The 22,561-nt window shown below is 39.8% G+C and overlaps 1 protein-coding gene across 3 annotated transcripts in view; it reads right to left on the bottom strand.

Moving 5' to 3' along the window:
* The window catches only part of PRDM10 (PR/SET domain 10), a 160,548-nt gene that overhangs the window by 101,663 nt on the left and 36,324 nt on the right, over positions 1–22,561 (bottom strand). For all 3 annotated transcript variants that reach the window (XM_043994757.1, XM_043994758.1, XM_043994759.1), the window contains exons 2-3: positions 9,430–9,618; positions 326–490 (exon numbers count right to left, since the gene is read on the bottom strand). In XM_043994757.1, the coding sequence (XP_043850692.1) occupies positions 326–490; positions 9,430–9,498 (234 nt within the window). In that variant the 5' untranslated portion in view covers positions 9,499–9,618. The remainder of the gene's footprint in view (positions 1–325; positions 491–9,429; positions 9,619–22,561) is intronic.

The raw sequence follows: 22,561 nt of genomic DNA, 5'->3' as shown, positions 1-22,561 counted from the left end.
GCAAGTCACTTAACCCCAACTGCCTCACCAAAAAAAAAAAATTAGATTTAAGAAATAGTTAATGAAACAAACAATATTTTTTAAAAAGATATGTTTCACAGTTAATGTTATAGTAGCTGTCATGTAGTCAACAAATCACCAGCACAATCTGAACATCTTATATATAAACAACATGTTTTCTCTTTTCACCTATGTTTGGCAGGAATTATGCAGAGTCACTGCAGACCTGATTTTGTGAATACCAAGTTGCACAAAGGAAAAACAATCATTACATTTTCTAGCACATGGCCAATGGGAAGAAGTCTAGAAATTCTATTTTACATACCTGTGTGGCTTCCACAGGATGGATATAAACTAGGGTGTGCTCAGGGGCATCCACTGAAGTATAAGAAGCCCCATCTGCTGTGTAGACCACCTGCTGGGGTGGACGGTCCTGATCATCACCATACACAATCTGAGCTACCGTTCCACCTTCAGGAACAAAGTGCACCTGGGGGAATAAAGCAACCAAAGTCACCTTCACAAAGAGATGTCAGTAACCATGGACTATATATAGCTGGACTTCTTAAGTAGGGCTAACAAAAGAAGAATTTGGATGGGACCTATGTCTGCATTAAACAGCAGAGTAGGAAGAAGGCCTAATGAACTATTTTTTTACATCATGCAACAAGCTTAAATTCACCATGCCCCAAATAGAAGATGTGGCCATCACTCACTGAGAATTATAAGGATTTGGTTGATGGATGGAATCAAACTTCTCTCAAAAACATAAAACTCCTTGTTTCAAAACTTTTGGGATGTATCTTTATAGGATCACGTTATTTTTTAAAGGCCTTAAAACTGGGCCATACATAAGAGTTCTTTAGAGGTGATCAAAACAAAGAACAAGCAGGGGCAGAGGGTATATTTAAGAACTCTGAGAGTAAATTTCTCAAAGTTGCTTTATTTATCAGCAGGTAAAATGAAAAGAGCCTCCCAAGGATCAAAGACATAAAAGTACAAGTCCAGTTTTAATAATGAACTTTAATTCCTAAGGGTGAAAAACTTGACATTAAGCCTGACCTTTGACATGTATACAAGCACACGCCCATAGGAGAGCTGATGGCATAGTGGATAGAGTGCCAAGACCTGAATTCAAATCAAGACTCAGACACTTTAAAAAAAAAAAAAAGATTCAGACACTTGCCAAACTCTGAGTGTGTCACTGAGCCTCTGTATGCCTTAGTGTCCTCCACTGTAAAATGGGGATAATAATAGCACCTACCTCCCAGAGTTGTTGTGAGGATCAAATGAGGTAGTTATGTGTAAAGCATTTAGCACAGTGCCTGGCACATAGTAGGTGCTTCATAAATGTGTATTCCCTCTCATCTATCCCTCCCAAAGTATACACTTAGGAGAGAAATCATCTATGTAATCATTTTAAAGTCAGGATCATAGGAGAAATCTTAACTCTGATACCTATACCTAGTCTTGGGCTTCAGGTCTCCCATTTGGTTTCCCACAGCAGAGAGAGTACACTCTAACCCAATTCAAGAAACATTTCATAATCACTGACTAAGTGACACGGAAAAGGCAGGAGGGAGAGAGGTGGCCTTGGAATCTGGGAGATGTGGGCTCAAGGCTTTCTTCTGGTGGTCCTAGACAAATTACTTAGCCTCTGAGTGGCCCAGTTAGCTTTCTAAAGCTCTAAGTTGTAGAACAACTGATGTTCTCCATTGGTAGAAGAGGTAGCTAGGTGGTACAGTAGATAGAGCACCAGGCCTAGAGTCAGGAAGACGAGTTAAAATCTGACCTCAGACCCTTACTAGCTGTGTGACCCTGGGCAAGTCACTTAATCCTTTTTACCTCAGTTTCCTCATCTGTAAAATGGAGTGGAGAAGAAAATAGCAAACCACTCCAGTATCTTTGCCAAGAAAACCCCAAATGGGGTCATGAAGAGTTAAACATGACTAAAATGACAGAACAACAATCAGTAAAGGAAATTTCCTCACCAAGAACTCCCTATAGCAGGAAAATCACAGGTCCAAACCCCAAAAAGGAAAAAAAAAGCAGGGTACCTCACTGTGTTAAGTGTTTGGAATGCAAAGATTAAAGATACCTCCAGGAATGTACAGAAACAGATAATAATACAAAGCATAATAATGATGGGATCAAAGCAGAAGTCCATACATACAAAAGGCACCAGGAAAATTCAAGAAGGCAGAGAATACTGTGAGCTGAGGATATCAAGAAAAATTCCACAATAATGGTGGGCCCTGAGCTAAGCCTTGAAACTGAGAAACAAGAAAAGAATTTTCTTGAGCAGAAAAGTGCATACTTCCTAGATATTATGAATTGCCTATAAAAATGTACTCTGGCAAGAAAAGATATATTGCTGAAAAAGTCCTTGAGATTTAAAACAGTACACAAGGAGTCAAGAGCTCCTCCCTCAAGCTTGACACACATGATGCCACCATGTCAAATGCAGAGGCAAGAAAGCTGCACCAGAGTGAATCAATGCTGTATCCTTGCTGAATACCCTTTCCATGCTGCAGTTCAGTAAACTTTCTTTTGTTAAATGTCATTAAAAAAAAAAAAGATATATTGAGTTAAGATTCTGGCTAATAGCTCAGTGTGACTAGAATGCAGAGAACATGAATTAATCAAGAAGCATTTATAACTATGAGCCAGACACTATGCTAAGTGCTAGAAATGCAAAGAAAGGCAAAAAATAAAAAAATTAGAAATCCCTGCTCTCAATGAGCTCACAGGCTAAGAGGGAAGACAACATGCAATCGACTACATACAAATAAGATACAGAGAGATAAATTTAAATTGGAGATAATGTGAAATCAGACTGAAGCCAAACTGGGAAGGGCACTAAAGGCAAAGGTCAGGAATGTATAATTTATCTTACAAATTACAGGGAACCATTAAGGGTTTCTAAGCAGAAGAGTGACACACTCAAATCTATGCATTAGCAGATTATTTTGGCAGCTATATGTAGGATGAATAAAAAAAACATAAAGTAAAAGTAAAGAAGGCAGTGAGACCAGTTAAGCAACAGGGTCCAAGACTAGGATGGTGGCCACATAAGCAGAGAGAAAAGGACAGATCCAAAATATATTGTGGAGATAGAATTAATATGAATTGACAGCTGATAGAATGGTAGGGTAACGGAGAAGAAAGTCAAAGATGATGGTAGGGGTCCAAGGTTTGGTGGCTGGGAAGACAATGCTATTATCAATAAAAATAGAGAAATTATAAAAAGGATAAATCGAAGAACAAAATTTGTTGAGTGTAAGGTGCTGGTGGGCTGTTTGGGTGATGTCCTGTAGAACAGGTAGAGATGTAGGACTGGAGTTCAGCAAGAAATTTGAAGTTTGGCATTTTTTTAGTAGTAATAACTGAATCCAGTACAACATAAGCTCCTTGATAGCTGGTGATGGCTTTTCCCTATCCCAGTCTGCTAGATGCCTCCCCATCACCTTGCCTGACTCAGCAGGCCCAATACACTGAGGCTGGGAATTGGGAGCACAAGGCCGGGTTTGAGGCATTAAGGAGTTTGAGAAGGAAGCAGTAGCATGGCTATAGAGTGGCAGAATGGGCAATGGGCTCCTGAGAGGGTGCCTGGCTGTGGGAAACATTAAATTATTAAAGGTTCTGGAAAAATAAATAAATAAAAAATAAGCTCTTTGAGGGAAGAGACTTGTTTAATGCCTCTAGCAATCAGCGTAGTACCTTGCACAAATTAACTGTTTAAAAGTCCATTAACTGAAATCCAAGGGAGCAGATGAGTTCACTAAGACAAAGAAGAAAAGACAAGAGGAGGAGGGTAGCTCATTCAGGGACACCAACATTTGAAGAGCTGGAGAACAATGAACCACTAAGGAGAACAAGAAAGAAAAGACAGACAGGTAAGAGAAGAAACTGAAGAGAGCAGAAGCCAGAGGGGGAAGAGAATAACCAGAACAAAGGAGCAACAGTGTGGAATGTTGTAGAATGGTCTGGAAGGGGCAAGAGTGAGGCAGTGACACAAACTTGAGTAATTCAATACAGTCACTGATGACATCAGGCTCCAGTCTGAGTCTGTTCAGTGGGAGAAGCCGGGTTGCCAAGGGCTGAGAAGCCAACAGGAGAGAGGAGGGAGGATGAAGCACAGAGGAAGAGGATCAGAGTATCAATCAACAAGCATTTACTAAGCTCCTACTTTGGACTAGGGGCCATTCTGGGTGCTAAGGATATACACACAAAAACAAAACAATCCTTGCCCTCAAGGAACTTCTATTTTATTGGAAGAAACAACTTGCACACATATGAATAAACACAAAAGACAGGAGATAGAATGCAGCTGTGAAGGCACCAGCAGAGGGAATGTCTTCTACCAAGGCAGGTCAGCACCATCTCAGCAATTTGTGGCCTTAGAGGGTTGCCTAGAATATTGAGGGGTTGGGGGCAGCTAGGTGGCACAGTGGATGATGCACTGGCCCTGGATTTAGGAGGACCTGAGTTCAAATCTGGCTTCAGACACTTGACGCTTACTAGCTGTGTGACCTTGGGGAAGTCACTTAACCCTTATTGCCCTAAAATAAAAAAAAGAAGAAGAATATTGAAGGGTAAGTGACTTGCCCAGAGTCACACAGTCAGTATGAATCAGAGATGGAACTTTAACCTATGTCATCTTCCTGTCTCTAAGGCCAACTCTACCTATTATTCCGAGTGGCTTCTGCAGATACAAATAATACAAAAATATATACAATTCCAGGTGGGAGGGGAAAGGGGGGATGCATTTAGCAGTAAAGGGTGACCCCAGAGCTGAGCTTTGAACAGAGTTGGGATTCTAACAGATGAGAGGAAGGAGGGCATTTCAGGAATGAGGGGACAGTTTGTGAGAAGGCACTAAGATGGAGTACACTGCATGATAAATAAGTCAGTTGGTCTAGAATATATATTTTGCTAAGTAGATTGTATTTACTCTAAATATAATAAGCCTGGAAATAGGCTGGGACCAGATTGTGAAGGGCTTTCAATGCCAAAAAGAGGTACTTGTGTTTTATCCAAGAGGCATGAGCGAGTGACAGGAACCTTTTCAAAAGAGGATTAATATTTCAGACACATGCTTTAGGAACATCAGCAGCTACATGAAGAAGAGAATGGAGAGGAAGAGAGGCAGGAAGTCCTGGAGGCAGGAAGGGAGGCAGGGACCACAAGAGTGGAGGTTGAAAGAGAATAAAGGGGGTAGCTAGGAGGCACAGTGGATAAAGCACTGGCCCTGGATTCAGGAGGACCTGAGTTCAAATCCAGCCTCAGACACTTGACACTTACTAACAGTGTGACCCTGGGCAAGTCACTTAACCCTCAATGCCCCACAAAAGAAAGGAAAGGAAAAGAAAAGAAAAGGAATAAAGGCCTGAACTAAGTAGTAATAGTAGCTGTATAAATGGAGGGAAGGGGACAAAAGGGAGAGATGGAGAGATGTTGTGGAGGTGGAATTAACAAAACTTAGCAATTAATTGCATATGGCAAATAAGATACGGTGAAGAACTGAGAAAGATCCTGAAGTCGTGAAGCCAGGTGACTGGAAGAACAATGGTACCTCAACAGAAACAGTAAAGTTAGGAAGAGGTGGGTTTTGAGGGAAAGAGTGCATTCTGTTTGGGGCATGTTGAGCTTGAGATAATGTTAGGGTCAAGAGAAGCAGTCTTTAAAAAAAGAGACCTGAACGTTTTTGTAAACAGAAGGGAAGGAGTCAATACTTAAAAAGAAATTAAAGAAAGGGAGGAGAAATAAGAGATGAGACAGAAAATGAGAGAGGAAGAGATCAAGAGAAAAAGTATAAATTTGACCATTAAGAAGAAAAAGGACTATCTCCTCCTCTGAGGCTGGAAGAAAGGTTGGGTAAAGATGTGGAGAAATTTTGAGGTATCAAAGAAGTCAAGATAAGAATTCATGATGAAGTGTATGAATCTTCTCAGAAAAATAAAGTCATCTGCTTGAGAAAGAAGGCATGGAGAAATAATTAGGGCCCTGAGGAGACAGTTTTAGAATATGCAGAATAGGGAATTTGCTAAGGAGTCATACTAAACTAAGTCCTATGACGGCCCCTTTAAGGTTAAATAACACAATTTTATATTTTAATCTATAGGTTTGTCACTTCTCCCAGCAGCATTCAGCAACTCAGGTGGAGATTTAAGAAACTATGATCAGATAGGGGAAATTTCAAAATTCAGAAACTGAAATTTCAAAAACTGGAGAGTTTAAAATGATGTGAAGTATAAGGTGTGCCTCCCCTTATAGGTGGCCATGGGAGAATGAAGATGAGAGGTAAGGAGAGTTGAGGAAGATGATAAAGCAAGAGAACAGATTGTTAGACAATTTTTACAATGAATGTTGACATCCCCAAGGATGGAGGAAGGAATCAAAGGTGAGATAGAGAAAACTGTGAGCCATGTATTGATATGGCTAAAGAAAGGAGAGGAGCTTTTCATAATTGGCTGCTACAAACCTGAAAACAGAAAGAGAAGTTGCTAGTGATGGTGGTAGAAAGGAGGTCTTTTTTTTTTTTTAGTGAGGCAATTGGGGTTAAGTGACTTGCCCAGGGTCACACGGCTAGTAAGTGTTAAGTGTGTGAGGCCGGATTTGAACTCAGGTACTCCTGACTCCAGGGCCAGTGCTCTATCCACTGTGCCACCTAGCTGCCCGAAGGGAGGTCTTCAAGAGCAATGGAGAACAAGGAATACAATAAGTCATCATGTGTGAAACTAAGGGGGAGAACTGGGAAATGACAGGATAACAGTAAGAAAACAGACCAACATTCTACAGGGAAGCAAAGGATGAGCTGTTTTCAAGAGAAAACCAGGTTTCATTTAGTGACAAAAAGTTTAAGAGCACAAGAGAAACAGACTGAGGAATGAAGGCAACTGTGTTGTCAATAAAGTTTAATTTCAGAAGGAACAAAAGAAGGATAGGATAAACAAAGATACAAGACTGTGAAGGACCTACAGGGATGGAAGAGTTGGCTCCAACGTTTTAACTAAAATGTTGATGTGAATGAGTCTCTACTAATTGTATCTCCCAGGTAGTCCACTCACTGACAAGTCAGGAAAGAAGGGATGGTAGAGGCAAATGGTGGTAAGAAGGGTCCTGAACATGAAGAAGGAGGTGTGAGGAAAAAAATTATTAATAATGGATTTCTTGGGGGGACCCAGAGACCAGTTTCTCAGTCTTTCCCCCTCCCCACCTCTACCTTCAGAAAGTCCAGTTCTTGATCTGGAGATCAAAGGAGATCAAAGTCCTTTTGTGAAGGACTGATAGGATCAAACCACAGGTAGATAATGAACTTTGCCTTAAGCAACTTGAGTGAGGGTCTTTTGCATACTTTTCCCTGATGTAGTCTGTAGAGTCCATTTTAGTGTAGAGCATCTTCAAGTCATGTCAACCAATGGAATTGAATGATGCTAGCCAATTAGTTTTGATCAATATACCTCTATAAAAAGAGGATAAAAACCCTGGGAAGATGCCACAAGCTCTCTCTTGGGGCGTCTTGTAGGTGTTCTAGGTACCCTGGGGTTTTTCTCCTGCTTGCACTAACTGGCATGCTGAAACTCTCTCCCGGCTTTCTCTACCACAGGGCCTGAGACCATAAGAAGTTAGGGAGATATGTGGTCAATCCTTTACAGGTATAATATTAATAAAATAATAATATGCTTACCCCAAACTGTTGTCTATAGCAATAGTAACTAATTTTTTTTAAAATTACCATATAGTAATATACTACCATATACTACTACCATGTACTAATTTGTATTTTTGTGTCCTCAACAACCAGAAGAGAATAGGTGTTTAATGTTTGTTAAGATTTTTAAGAGTTTTAGGAAAAAATGGAAATATCTTTCTTAAAATTAAGTAGATTGGGGGCGGCTAGGTGGCGCAGTAGATAAAGCACTGGCCTTGGATTCAGGAGGACCTGAGTTCAAATCCAGCCTCAGACACTTGACACTTACTAGCTGTGTGACCTTGGGCAAGTCACTTAACCCTCATTACCCTACCCCCCCCAAAAAAAAATTAAGTAGATTTCCAGGCCTTTAAACCTGAAAGGAATATGACAATAGTCTTACTTAGTTCTGTTTGCCAGAAGGATTTCTGCTTACCCAGGACTACTGGGAAATAGGAGGGCAAAAAACAGTCTGGAAGTAGGAAAGCAGGGAAGAACCACAAGTTCTATTCTCAACTATTTAGAAATTGGCTAATCATCTACCTTTATAAGATTGCTAAATAGCACTAAATATGTATGGTATGACTGATATTAACAAACATGTTGGGATTTATATTCTAAATGAGTTCTCTCCTTCAAAATTGCTACCTTAGTAATTGATACGTTTATTCTAATATTACTACCATGGCTCAAAATATTTTTCAACTACCTCACGGCAGAGTGTAAGTTAAATTTAAATTCATTCCATTATTTTATAGTCACATCTCACTTTTCACCAAAAACAGTATTTTCCAGCTTGATTACCAGGTTTGCTGACCAGAACTGACACATGCAAAAAAATTCTTAATTATTTCAAAAAAACCAAAACTCCTCTCAAAAAAGGAAACTTATAACTAGTTTTCAAAAGCAGTTTTTACAGATATGCTTTGAGTAATAACAACATCACTGAAATAAAGGTAAGGGGATAACACTCACTCATGATACCTAAGTTCAGGTATGTTTGTTCGGGTTTTTTTGGTCATATTAATCTATATAGTTATGCTTTGTGTCTTCTTTATGTTTAGCTCAATACTTTATGGGCAATTTCGTTGGTGTGGGTATTCCTACCACCAATGTATATCAAAACCCTTCAGTAATAATTACATGATTTTCAAGAATTTCTGTGAGAAAAAACAATTTCAAAACACTGCAGCCAATTTCATAATAAGTTCTGAGGCAAGTCCTCAATCAAACAACAAACAGCCCAACATCAGGCCTGCCTGAACTTGCATTCTTCTGACATAGCTCTATAGAGCCCAGAGGCACCATCATGCCACAGAAACAGGACTTTTGTGAAGGGTTTTTATGTAGAAAAATTCATGATCCTCAGTCATTAATATGTAAAAAATCAATGTAAAAACTTCTGGGAAGGGGCAGCTAGGTGGCACAGTGGATAGAGCACTGGCCCTGGAGTCAGGAGGACCTGAGTTCAAATCCAGCCTCAGATACTTGACACTTAACTAGCTGTGTGACCCTGGGCAAGTCACTTAACCCCAATTGTCTCACTAAAAAAAAAAAAAAAAACTTCTAGGAACTTACATATGCCAGAGTGATGTCATCGGTGGTTAAAAAGAAAAGAAGGGCAGGCAATCACTGACAACCCTACAAATGGTGAATTAGTTCATTTAGCACAATCATGCTACTATACCCAACTAAGAAATTGTCATAATACCAAAATCACGAAGTACTTTCTTCACCTGTGCAGTATTCTGTTCATGTTCGGCAGATGTAGACCACACCTGTGAACCTTCAGCTTTGGAGTCCATCTCACTGCTTTTCGGTGACTCTAGGACAGCTGGCCCCTAGAGTGACATTAGGCAGAAAAGCCTCATTTGAGTGCCATATATTTAAATCATGGAAGATCCAGTGAACCGCCTTTAGTGTACCTAGAAAGAGAAAAAGGAATTAAGACTTCAAGTAAACTAATAAATCTCAACAGATTATATCTTGGTAGGTAGGTAACAAGGGAGGGAGGGAGAGAAGGAAGGAAGGAAGGAAGGAAGGAAGGAAGGAAGGAAGGAAGGAAGGAAGGAAGGAAGGAAGGAAGGAAGGAAGGAAGGAAGGAAGGAAGGTAGTGTATGGAGCAAACTGCCTCAGTTTACCCAAATAACTCGAGGAGACCACCAAGTCAAGCAGAGACAGATTTATTACATCCTCATGAGGACGGGCAAAACCCAATTACACATTGAAGTCTTGCAAAGATATGCCCAATCCTCTAGGTTTTTATAGTAATCTTGAAAAGGACTGTCCCCACGTACACCTAGGGTGGATGAGCTCACAATCTAACATCCAATCCTGTCTCACCCAGGGTGCATATGGAGACATGCATACGTGTTCCAGGGACAAGGGGGAAAAGGGGAGGGGGAACAAGGTCAAACCAAAGGAAAAGGAAACAGGGGAGTGAGAGTCAGATGTTTCACATCTCACAGTTCCCACTGACTCCCCTCTCCAGGCCCCTGTCTCTAAAGATAAGGATGACAGGGTTAAAATTTATCTTCGGCTATGTTGGGAAGAAAAGAATAATCCATTGTTGGGACCCCAGGGCCAAGGGGATTCTGTTCTGAGAAAAAGAGACAATGTTACTTAACATCTGGTCTCAACTCAATGGCTGCATCCTGTGCCGAGTCCCGTCCTTTCTTCTTGAGTCCCGAGTATTGAATTGGTGGGCTAACTCCCTGACCCACTGACTGGGGTTCTGACACATGATAGATTGCAGACAAAACTAATATGTAGCTGACAAGTGGGGAGACTGAGCAGAAGTAAAAATACTGTTAATTGGCAATAAAACTTAAAGGAGACAGTGAGAATTTTGACAAGCAATAAACTTCTAAACAAACTATACTGGGGCAGGGCTGGGTACCTTCCAGACCCCATGGTCAGAGTTTAATCTGACTCAAATCCATAATCATATCATACAGTAGGAAGGTATGAGAATTATTATTTACAGAAGACATCTAAGAATGGAAATAGAAAAAAAGAGGAACTTTTAAGTCACCTCAGGGACCTAACTGGCCTTCTTTCCCTTCACCAGACATAGGTAGCAGAAGGAGAAAATCAAAGAAGGAGGAGAAAGGTGAAGAAGGTCTGAAATTGTCGACTCCACTTGGAGGAGACTAGCACAAAACTTGTTTCACCTTCTGTTTGAAGAGTATTTCATGTCTGATTTGATCAAAAGTTTTGCTAAAAATTAAGATATATGAGATTTATTATCTAATACAATGATCTTTTCTAGGATTTGCATATTGGTTTTGTTCCAAGTATTGATTGATTCCTTCCTTTTGCCAAATAAGGAAGTTAAACATACACATTTTCATTTCTTTTTTGTTTTTTTGGTTTTTTTCTTGTTTTTTGTTTTGTTTTTTGTGAGGCAATTGGGGTTAAGTGACTTGCCCAGAGTCACACAGCTAGTAAGTGTTAAGTGTCTGAGGCCGGATTTGAACTCAGGTCCTCCTGAATCCAGGGCCAGTGCTCTATCCACTGCGCCATCTAGCTGCCCCCACATTTTCATTTCTAAGATATTCTTCTTCCTTTCTGATAATGAAATATTGAAACCTATAAAAACATCTTATAATTTACTGACTTAAGGTCTAGGTTTTTCTGTTCAATAAATCACACTGCCCTTATCCCATCCATTGTGACCAAAAACAGTACTATGTAGCTTGATTACCCAGCTTAGTCACTAGGGTGACGTTTAAAATCTATATTGTGGTCACCTTAAATTAGAAGCTTTAGCACCAGTCTTTGGGCATTAAACATTTATTAAAGCATACAGGTATTCACATGGAGTTCAGAAAGTTAAGAAAAGGCCTATCTCACATACAGTTCCAGCCTGGTTGGGTTCTTCCTCAAGTCCTCCTCCATGAGGCTGCTTTAATCAGGCACTCCCCAGCAAGCTGAGTGTGGAAGCTTTTAATAGGTCTGGAACAGAGGCAGTCCTTACACACTGCTTCAAGCTGATTGTTTGGTGTCATCCAAATCCATTGGTTTTGAAGGTGTTCTCAAGTTGAGTTCACAGTCTAGCTTCTGAGAACAATACCTTCTTAAGGGATAGCCAAGTGTGATTACAATCCAGTTAACTTGAAGTAGCTAATCAGCAGTCAATTACTCTCACTTGATTCAATCAGTCTAGATCAATCTCCAGGTGGGTCTCTGAGTATCTGTGAAATCCCATTATTTCATCACATTCCCCTCTTTGTTTCTTTTACGAACAGGTGTTCCTTGATGAAACAGTAAAAAATAAATAAGTCTTTGGAAGTCTTTTCTCAGTTCTCTTGTCTTCTTGGACTGGTAAGATGTCATCAGGAGGAAGCTGGATTCTGGTCTGGAAAACTGGGCTCTGGACTCTGGACTAGAAAGCTGGATTCTCTTTAACTGTTTCAATTGCTGGATTTTTTTTACTAAACTTTAGCATAGCATTGTCAATGATCAAATTTAATACAATGAAAGTTCTTAAAAACATGAATTGAGAATACAAGAATTATGGGGATTACCATAAAAGAATAGAGAATTGAAGGGATATGAGCATTCCCACATTTGAGCAATATATACAGCCCATGTAGTATGCCAGGCTTAAAATAGGTAGGTGGGATATACATTCATGCCACCAAACATATTGGAGGAAACTGAGTCAGGTCTAATCAGATGCATGGGATTGGTGGCATCCAAATCCATTGGTTTTGAAGGTGTTCTCAAGTTGAGTTCACAGTCTAGCTTCTGAGAACAATACCTTCTTAAGGGATAGCCAGGTGTGATTACAATCCAGTTAACTTGAAGTAGGCTAATCAGCAGTCAATCACTCTCACTTGATTCAATCAGTCTAGATCAATCTCCAGGTGGGTCTCTGAGTATTTGTGAAATCCCATTATTTCATCACACTAGACAGATGAAAACTTTGCACTATAAACTTCCACCCTCTAAGCACAAAGTTCTGACACTAGAGGATATTTAGAAGTATGTGTCATAGACTCTGAAGGCAATTTTCCAAAATAGAATTTCTTTAGAGAATCTACTTCTCCACATCATCTATCAGATGTTTTATATACCAATACCTTCCAGAACTAAAGAAGCTTAAAAAAAAAAAACGAAAATTCATCATAACTCCATGACACTTAAAAGGTTTTCTTTATGGTACAGGATAAATCCCATCATAAGGAAACTCTCAAAATTATTTTGTTGTACTGAAATTTTGTTTTATTTAATACTGTTTTCAGCAAGTATATTTTAAACTGGGGCATAAAATCAACTGGTTTCAAGGAGTGTTGCCATCCAGGGGGCAGCTAGGTGGCACAGTGGATAAAACACTGGCCCTGGATTCAGGAGGACCTGAGTTCAAATCCAGCCTCAGACACTTGACACTTACTAGCTGTGTGACCCTGGGCAAGTCACTTAACCCTCACTGTCCTGTGCAAAAAGAAAAAAAGAAAAAATAAGGAGTATTGCCATCCCCTGGAGGCACAGGCTATTTGGTTTATTTTATTCATTGTTTTTGTCTCCTCTTTATCCAGAGTACCTTGAACTTAGAAGGTGCTCAATAAATGCTGGATGAACTGAAATTATACATTATCTCAAAATCTGAGGAAGAAAAACTGAAGGTTCAAAAATTTGAACATTTATTAAATTCTCCATATTCTTTTTTTAACTGAGACTCTCAATACAACATTAGGAATCTCTTGACCTATAAATGGCAGCGGGCATAGACAGTCATTCAATACCTTCCCAACTTTGGAGATCTAATGTCATAATGAATGAATCACAAGGGTTGCTCGGATATCCAGGGAATCACTGCTAACTTTTTAAAGTAAGCTCAAATAATTTTAGTTTATGTGAAATTTATATATATGTCTTATACCAGAATTAAGTAAATGAGAATTGGGGTACTTTTAATTAGAAAGGCAAGTCCTTTCTAATTCCTTTATTTCTGTGCATTTTTTTAAAAAACAAATCTTAATCATTATTTCCATGAAAAAACAAGATCACATTTCAACAAACATTAATTAAGCAGTAAGTTGTAACTTGGGTGTCAGGTGAGCTGGGTTCAGATCTTGGCTATATAAAATCTATTGTCTGTGGAAAGCTGGCATTTAACCTGTTTCTTCATTTGCAAAAAAGGATAATACCTGTTTTACCTACTTCACAGTATTGATATGAGAGAAATATTTGTAAACTCTAAAGTACTCAGGAAATGTGAGCTATTGTTACCATCTGCCCAGAAGAGGACAAGAGTAATAAAATATTTTAAAATAGTATCAAATATGATGACAGAGTATTTTGTATAGAGTTAATACTTAAACCAATGCCCATTAAATTGAAACTAAATTAAAGATATGGGTTCTTGTCCCCAAGAAGGTTAAAATCTGATTGAGGACAAAATTTACATCACACTTGAAACAAAATAACATGTGAATAAGTACACATTAACCATATAATATGAACTGTTCTCTATAAAATAACCGCACATTACTATCGAGCAAGGTATATATAGGGAGACATATGCTTGCTAAAGGTATCAGCCAGCACCATGGAGGATGTCCAGCAAAGTCCAAACTGAAGGATTCTCTGTACATGGCCAAGTCTTCAAGATGTTCCTGTTTGTAGATCATCCCATACTGACTCTATCAAGCTTCAGAACATTACAGAACTTCCTGAATGAAATCCAGAACCACTCGAAAAGAGACTAGTATGGGGGCAGCTAGGTGGCGCAGTGTTTAAAGCACTGGCCCTGGATTCAGGAGTACCTGAGTTCAAATCCAGCGTCAGACACTTGACACTTACTAGCTGTGTGACCCTGGGCAAGTCACTTAACCCCCATTGCCCAGCAAAAAAAAAAAAAAAAAAGAGAGAGAGACTAGTGAAACACAGAAAGAACAAAGGAGCTGAAGAATGTCCAGTCTAGATCTGCCTCATCAGTATATTGATCTTGGTAACGCACTAAATATGGACAGAGAGCTCAGCCCACAGTTGAGTAAGAGGAGGAAGGCATGCTGAATTTTAGAAAATTATACAGTGCATTTAATGACTCCAAACATCTTCCCGAAACAAAGGGTCATATTTTTAAGGAGAATATTCCTACAATTATGCTTTAAGGCTGCTAAGCAGTTATGGAATATCACAGTCTCATTCAGATTTAAGGATCACCTAAAGGACAATGGGAAGACACAAAATGGGCAGGAATAGCAGAAAGAGAATAGCAAGGAAGCTTTGTAAAGAATGTCATCAGAGCAGAACCAGGAGAATACTGTACATAGTAACAGCAATATTTTTATTTTGGTTTTGGGGTTTTTTTTTTTGCGGGGCAATGGGGGTTAAGTGACTTGCCAAGGGTCACACAGCTAGTAAGTGTCAAGTGTCTGAAGCCTGATTTGAACTCAGGTCCTCCTGAATGCAGGGTCAGTGCTTTATCCACTCTACCACCTAGCTGCCCCCAGTAACAGCAATATTGTATGTTAATCAACTGTGAATGACTTAGCTATTCTCAGCAATACCATAATCCAAGACAATTCCAAAGGACTCAGGATGGAAGATAGTATCCACTTCCAGAGAAATAACTGATGGAATCTGAATGAAGATCAAAGCATATTGTTTTTCGTGTTCTTTATTTTTTTAATGTTTTTTTGTCAGTGTTTTATTTTACAACATGACTAATATGGAAATATGTTTTGCATGACTGCACATGTATAACCTATATTAAATTGCATGCCATCACAGGGAGGAGGGAGAGAATCTAGAATTGAAAAAAATTTTTAAAAGAATGTTAAAATTTTTTTTTAAAAGCAAGGAGAAAAAATGTGATCAGAAAGACATATGAATGGAAAAGAAGGTGGGCTAGTCATGTAGCAAAACAGAGGTTCACAGATGGAGAGCATATGTGCTCCATCGGTATCTAGGCAAAGAGATATATGGAAGAAGAAGGACCAGTCTGCTGCACAGACACCCTGCTAAAGATTTATGGAAGGACATGGACAAGTCACACCCAGAGGACAAGAAGATGTGGATAGAGTATAATTTTCATCAATGAAAGGAGGACGCAAATCCATGAGATCACACACAGACTAAAGTAATATGGATTATATGTAGGGGGAAAAAGTGCTTAAAAATACAAAACAAAGAAGTAGAGAACATTTCTTCGAGGAGGAGTATTAAGTGTAATAAAAGAAAGCTTCTCAGAGGAGGTGAGATTTAAATCAAGAGCTAAAGGAAATGAAGGGAAGAGGAAAGGCTAAGAAGAAGTGAGCAATGTCTAAGTACAAGGACACTAAAACTGAAGTGCACGGCCCGACCTATACATTGAGGAATGGCCAAATAAATTGTAGCAGATAAATGTAACAAAATATGACTGTACTTGAAGTAATGATGAAAGGGACAGTTTCAGTGAAACCAGGGAAGACTTGCATGAATTGATGTAGTATGGAGTGAACAGAACCAGGAGAACAATTTATACAGTAATAACGACAATGTGAAAACAAACCACTATCTACCTCCTGACAAAGAGGTGATGGCATCAAGATGCAGAATAAGATACAGATTGTTGGACATGGCCAATGCAGTAATTTATTTTGCTTAACTATGCATATTTGTTACAAGAGTTTTGTTTTTCTTTTTTTTTTCAATGAAGAATGTGGGAGGGAAAGAAAAGATATGTTTGTCCATTTTAGAAAATAATTTTTTTAGAAAATCAAAGCCCAAGGAAAAATTGCAGTGTCATGAAGGTTTATCTTTGGTATCTTCCTCTTCTCTTCTTCCTCAGTCCCACAGCTAATCAAAGCTCCTGAGTATATCACCCACTCAGACCTGCCTCTCATATCAGTACCCCATGTTCTAAAGTTATCTTTCCCTCTTCTCCCTCTTCCCCTTCACAAAAATAATAATTCCTATACTCTTAATGAGACTGTCTTAATTGTATAGTATGAAGAATAAAATCTGATTAAAGTAATCCACACGAAGATATGAATGACTGATTAAAGGAAGGTCAGGAGCAATGCCCTTGTAAAAAATGAGCTTCTTAGAATTATGAAGAAAAATGAATGAAAAAAAACCATTTTATTAAACCTTTACTATGTGGCAGCACTAAGTATGGAATGGAAGGGGCACAGATACAAAAAGAAAGACAATCCCTGCCCTCAAGGAGCTCTCATTCTACTAAAAGAAGACAATTCATACAAGAAGTAGTAGCAGGGGAGAAAGGGGCATGCAGGTAGCATCATGACATGGAGATGGCCAGAAAGCACCAATGTGGTAGGTCTGGGTCATGCCAGAAAACTCTCACCACTTGGAGCACTGGGCTCCAAGGGAGAATATTTCTCATGAGGGGCCTTTCCCAGTGGGCCATGTCTCCACAGACTCTCATCCAGAAAATGAGGGTGGAAGGGTGTAGAAGAGGCTCATGTTGGAAGCTCATTTCTGAAAAGTGGGGCAGCTAGGTAGCACAGTGGATAGAGCACTGGTCCTGAAGTTGGGAGGACCTGAGTTTAAATCTCACCTCAGACACTTACTAGCTGTGTGATCATGGGGAAGTCACTTAACCCCAATTGCCTCAAACAAATGGGACCATCTCCAGGCATCTTGCCACTGGACCTAGACAGTTCTGAAGGAGAAAGTGAGGCTGGTGACTTTGCATAACCCTTCCTCACTTAAATCCAATTCACTTCAAGTCATGATATCCATCATGGTCCTCTTAGAGAATGAAGGCCAAATAACAACAACAACATTTCTGAAAAGTGGCTCAGCTGAAGCAAAGGGCCCATGTTGGCAAGATCATGATGGAACAAATGCTGAAGGACAACAACTTTTGCTTTTATGTCCTGAGAGAATGGAAGCACAATAATATTCTGATTTATGAAGAACTCTGCCTAAGCAAATCAGGTTCTCAATATTCCCCATACGAGATCCTTATCCAAGAATGAACTTTAAAATACATCTGAGGGGCAGCTAGGTGGCGCAGTGGATAGAGCACCAGCCCTGGAGTCAGGAGTACCTGAGTTCAAATCCGACCTCAGACACTTAACACTTACTAGCTGTGTGACCCTGGGCAAGTCACTTAACCCCAATTGCTTCACTTAAAAAAAAAAAAAACATCTGACCACATAAAGCACCGGCCCTGGATTCGGGGGGGATCTGAGTTCAAATCCGACCTCAGATGCTTGACACTTACTAGCTGTGTAACCCTAGGCAAGTTACTTAACCCTCATTGCCCCCCCCCTCCACACACAAACACACAAAAATACATCTGAGTCTGTAATATGTAGTGCACAAGCCCCTATAATACAGTAGCCCAGCAGCTGCCCCAGTTTCTTATGTAAGCATTAATTCAGACATTCTCTTAAGCAGCTACTGTGTACAGAGTCAGTCAAGTATTTATTAAGCACTATGTTCCAGGCTCTATGCTAATATCACCAGTCCTGGCAAAACAAAGAAAGGTAAAAATAGATCTCTACTCTCAAAGAGCTCATATTCTAACGAGGAGACAACACTGTGTGAAAAGCACTAAGGTACAAATTTAGCTAAGACATAGTCCCTATACCTATGGAAGCTTAAAATCTAGTAATGGAAAGGAACATACACACAGCAAGTACACTAGAGTTACAAAGGAAGGTATTCTTAAGGGGCAGAAGGATGGGGATAGCATTTGAGCTGGGCTTTATAGGAATGAGTAGTAATTAAACACTTGAATGGAGGATGGGGAGGAAAACAACACTCTAGGCATGGGGGAAATGGAAGCAAGAAATGGAAATGGAAAAAGAAGAAAATGCATTTAGACTCATAAGTATAAGAAAGAAAATCCAATTCATTTCCACAAACATACCAACTTTGTGCTAGGTACTGGGGATAAAGAGACAAAAAAAATCTGACCAGACTGAAAAGATAGGGTAGAACAAAATTGCGGAAGGCCTTGAATGTTAGGAAAAGGAATGTAAACTCTACTTTGTGAGCAATAGGGAGTCACTGAAGATTTTTAAGCAGAAGAGTGACAGGACCAGATCTATATATAAGGAAGATTATACTGACAAGATGAAAAGTTTCAAGAAAAGAGAGAGTAGAGGCAGAAGCATCTATTAGGAGGCTATGAAAATGATCCAGACAAGTGGATGAACCTGCACAAAGATGGTAGCAATGAGACAGAGAGGAGAGAATGGGTACAAGACATGTCACAGAAATGGAAAGGAGTCAACAGGACTTGTAACTGATTGGCTACAGGAAGTAAAGAAGAGGAAAAAAGCAATATTATAAGGATGGGAAATGGGATGAATGGGACCACCTAAGGCAGGAGGAACAGGGTTTATGGGGGGAAATAAACTCAATTTTGAACATGTTGAGTTGGAGGTGCCAGCAAGTGATATCTAATTAGAGATGGGGGCCTCAAATTCTACATGTTTTCCAGTAAAAGATTAAAAAAAACCCAGAAACTACTCTATATTGAAAAAGGGCAGAGAAGAACATAGAACTTCAAAAAAGCCCAACATGGGCATAATAAGCCAGTAACACCTTTCTAAATTTTAAGTCCACTTGTTCATCCTGGTTCCCATACAGACAGACCTCAGCTAATTTAAACTATTACCGTCAGCTATGTCAGCTTTCTGCCTTAAAAAAAAAAAAAGAATCGGCATTGCCCAAATCAGGCATGTTGATTGCCAACTAGGCCTCCCTGCTTCCTTCACCCAGATACACAGATATGCTACAGTCTTCATTATAGGCAACTGGTACATGATATGCCAAATTTCAAAGGAGCCAACCCTTAGAAGTCAAGAGAAGAAAACATAGATATTGATGGCTGGTGCGTGTCCTTCTTCTAATTTCTTAGTACCTTTGTTTTCATAATCCTTCTCTCCTGACTATGCTTCAAGCCTGGCAGTGGCACCTGTAGGTGATAATTATCCAACTGGTAGCATTCAAAGATTGCTGACCCATATCTTAATCTAACCAAAATAACGAAGTAGACATTAAAAAGAAACAACAGTAAAACTACATCAAGCCTTCCCTATGTGGTAAAAATAAAGGCAAAAGGGGAAAAAAAAAAAGGTGGGAAGGAGAAAAGAAACAGGAACTCAGCAGAAGGATTAAAAAAAAACCAACCCATGGGGGTGGCTAGGTGGTGCAGTGGATAAAGCACCTGCCCTGGATTCAGGAGTACCTGAGTTCAAATCCAACCTCAGACACTTGATACTTACTAGCTGTGTGACCCTGGGCAAGTCACTTAACCCCCATTGTCCCGCTTAAAAAAACAAAACAACAACAACAACAAAAAAAACCCAACCCAAACCAAAAACCCCAGTGTGGGCACAAGAAAGTTCACCCAGTGAAATGTGGTGATAGAAACATATGCATTATTGCCCATTATGGTAGTGCACAATATACTAAAGAAACTAGAAGGAGCAGAACAAACCCAATGAAAAACCTAAAATAAAAATCACTTTACTGAGACCCTGATCAAGAAATACCATAGAGGGGGCAGCTAGGTGGCACAGTGGATAAAGCACCAGCCCTGGATTCATGAGGACCTGAGTTCAAATCTGACCTCAGACACCTGACAGTAGCTGTGTGACCCTGGGCAAGTCATTAAACCCTCATTGCCCCGCAAAAATAAAAAACAAAAAACAAAACAAGAAATACCTTAGAAATTAAGTTATGTGGTTATTTAATTTAAAAATATAAAAGAACAACAACAAAAACTTCACCATAGCCCTGGATTTATAGTTTAAAGGCCTGTGTTTAGATCCCTGCTCTACTATGATCTTGAGGAATTCATTTAAATTTTTTTGGGGGGGTGAGGCAATTGGGGTTAAGTGACTTGTCCAAGGTCACACAGCTAGTAATTGTTAAGTGTCTGAGGCCGAATTTGAACTCAGGTCCTTCTGACTCAAGGGCCAGTGTTCTATCCACTACACCACCTAGCTGCCCCAGTCTGCTATGATCTTGGACGAATCATTTCATCTCTTTGGGCATGTTTCCTCATCTGTAAGTGGCTGCACAAGATGACTGTCTAAGGCCTATGATCACTTATGACCTGAATAAAGAAGTACATTTCATTAATCACCCATTCATCTTCCTTAGAGCCTGGAAGGTGTAACGATTGGAATGAAGCCACCTGCTGGAGACTTACTGTAGAAGAGTTCCGCCCATGAAGTGAAGGTCTTTGAGGGCAAGACCAGGAGTCTTTTCTTTGGAAAAGGAAGTGAGGCGGGCTAGTGGGAGGAGGAAGGAAGAGACTGGCGCTCAGGTCACGCGCTCTTTCCTCTGGACTCTGGTGGAGAAGGGAGCTAGAAATGTGCTCTCCCTTTAATAGATAGGAATCTAGGCCTTTTTCTCTCTCTTAACCAAATTCTTGTTTTCCTTAATAAATGCTTAAAAGCCTAACTCTTGCTAAAGCATATAATTTATTGGCGACCACTCATTGGATATTTGAGACAGACTAGCTAGAATTTTAGTCCTTAACAAAGGAGTTCTGAGCTCTCTGTGGCATTGCCTATAGAGGTAGAGAGTGGCAGATTAAGGTGGCTGGGCTAGGTCACAATCCCAGAGTAGCCTATGTCACATACCTAAAAGGAAAGGAATGATGGCCTAATGCATCTCCCTCTTCTTTCTCCCCTTCTTTCTCTCTGCCCTGGGAGACACTGGAAGTCACAGCCTGGAGGGGAAGTGAGGTGGCAGTCCATGTCAACACTCACACCTACCCTTTCAAGCCCCAACACTCAGGGAAATGACTTCCCCATTCACAACAACAATACTATCTTACATTCTCATAGAATTTTATAATGTAAAAGGCATTTGGGGGCAGCTAGGTGGCGAACACAGGTCTTGGAGTCAGGAGGACCTGAGTTCAAATCTGACCTTAGACATTTACTAGCTGTATGATCCTGGGCAAATTAACCCCAATTGCCTCCCCCCAAAAAAGGCATTTTCACATACTTTATTCCATTTTAAACTTCACAGAAATAGGGAGGTATTATTCATATTCTTCAGAGAAAAAAAAGCTGAGTCTCAGAAAAGTGAAAGGAACTTGCTCAAGATCTCAGACCCAAATCCTGAATTTTCCAACTCCCAGCTCTGGTATTCTTCCCACTATACCATGCTGTCTCCACAGAAATAGCCAGCACTCACTAGGAAACACAGAAACAAAAACATAAACTAAGATTTCTACAGTGGTACATCATAAGGAATTTCAACTTTTCACTAAACATTAAGCAAGAGACTCACTCAGACTGATCTGTAGGATCGGTGTGGTACAGTGGAAACAGTGCTAGATTTGGCATCAAAAGGCTTAGGTTGCGGCAGCTAGGTGGCACAGTGGAGAAAGCACCAGCCCTGGATTCAGGAGGACCTGAGTTCAGATCCAACCTCAGACACTTGATACTTACTAGCTAGCTGTGTGGCCCTGGGCAAGTCACTTAACCCTCACTGCTCCACCACCCTCCAAAAAAAACAGACTTAGGTTCAAATTCTGACTCTGCTAGTTAGTATAGGCATGACCTTAGCCAAGTCACTTAATTTCTCTGGGCCTTGGTTACTATAAAATAGGGTTATTTGACTAGATAGCCGCTAAGGTCTCTTCCACTTCTAAATCTATGATTCTATAATTACAATACAATCCAGGAGTGAATCAATACAAGATTAAAAGAAACAAAAGATGCCAGCTTCAATGTTAAGGCTTTCTATCAGTCACATCTGCATTATAATTCATATCTAATTTAAATTTTCATACCACAGACCTGCTTCCTTAAAAAAAAAATGTTTTATTGCTGCAGCATTTTGTTTTGCCATCACAGTCATTGCTGGAAATATTCCCACACATCCACTCAGAAATTGAACCCCAACTATAACAAAGAGGAGCATTTCATT

This window comes from Dromiciops gliroides, chromosome 3, assembly GCF_019393635.1.
Source record: "Dromiciops gliroides isolate mDroGli1 chromosome 3, mDroGli1.pri, whole genome shotgun sequence".
In the NCBI taxonomy this organism is placed as follows: domain Eukaryota; kingdom Metazoa; phylum Chordata; class Mammalia; order Microbiotheria; family Microbiotheriidae; genus Dromiciops; species Dromiciops gliroides.
The sequence above is the reverse complement of the archived record's forward strand: the minus strand, read 5'-3'. Positions and strand labels throughout refer to the sequence as shown.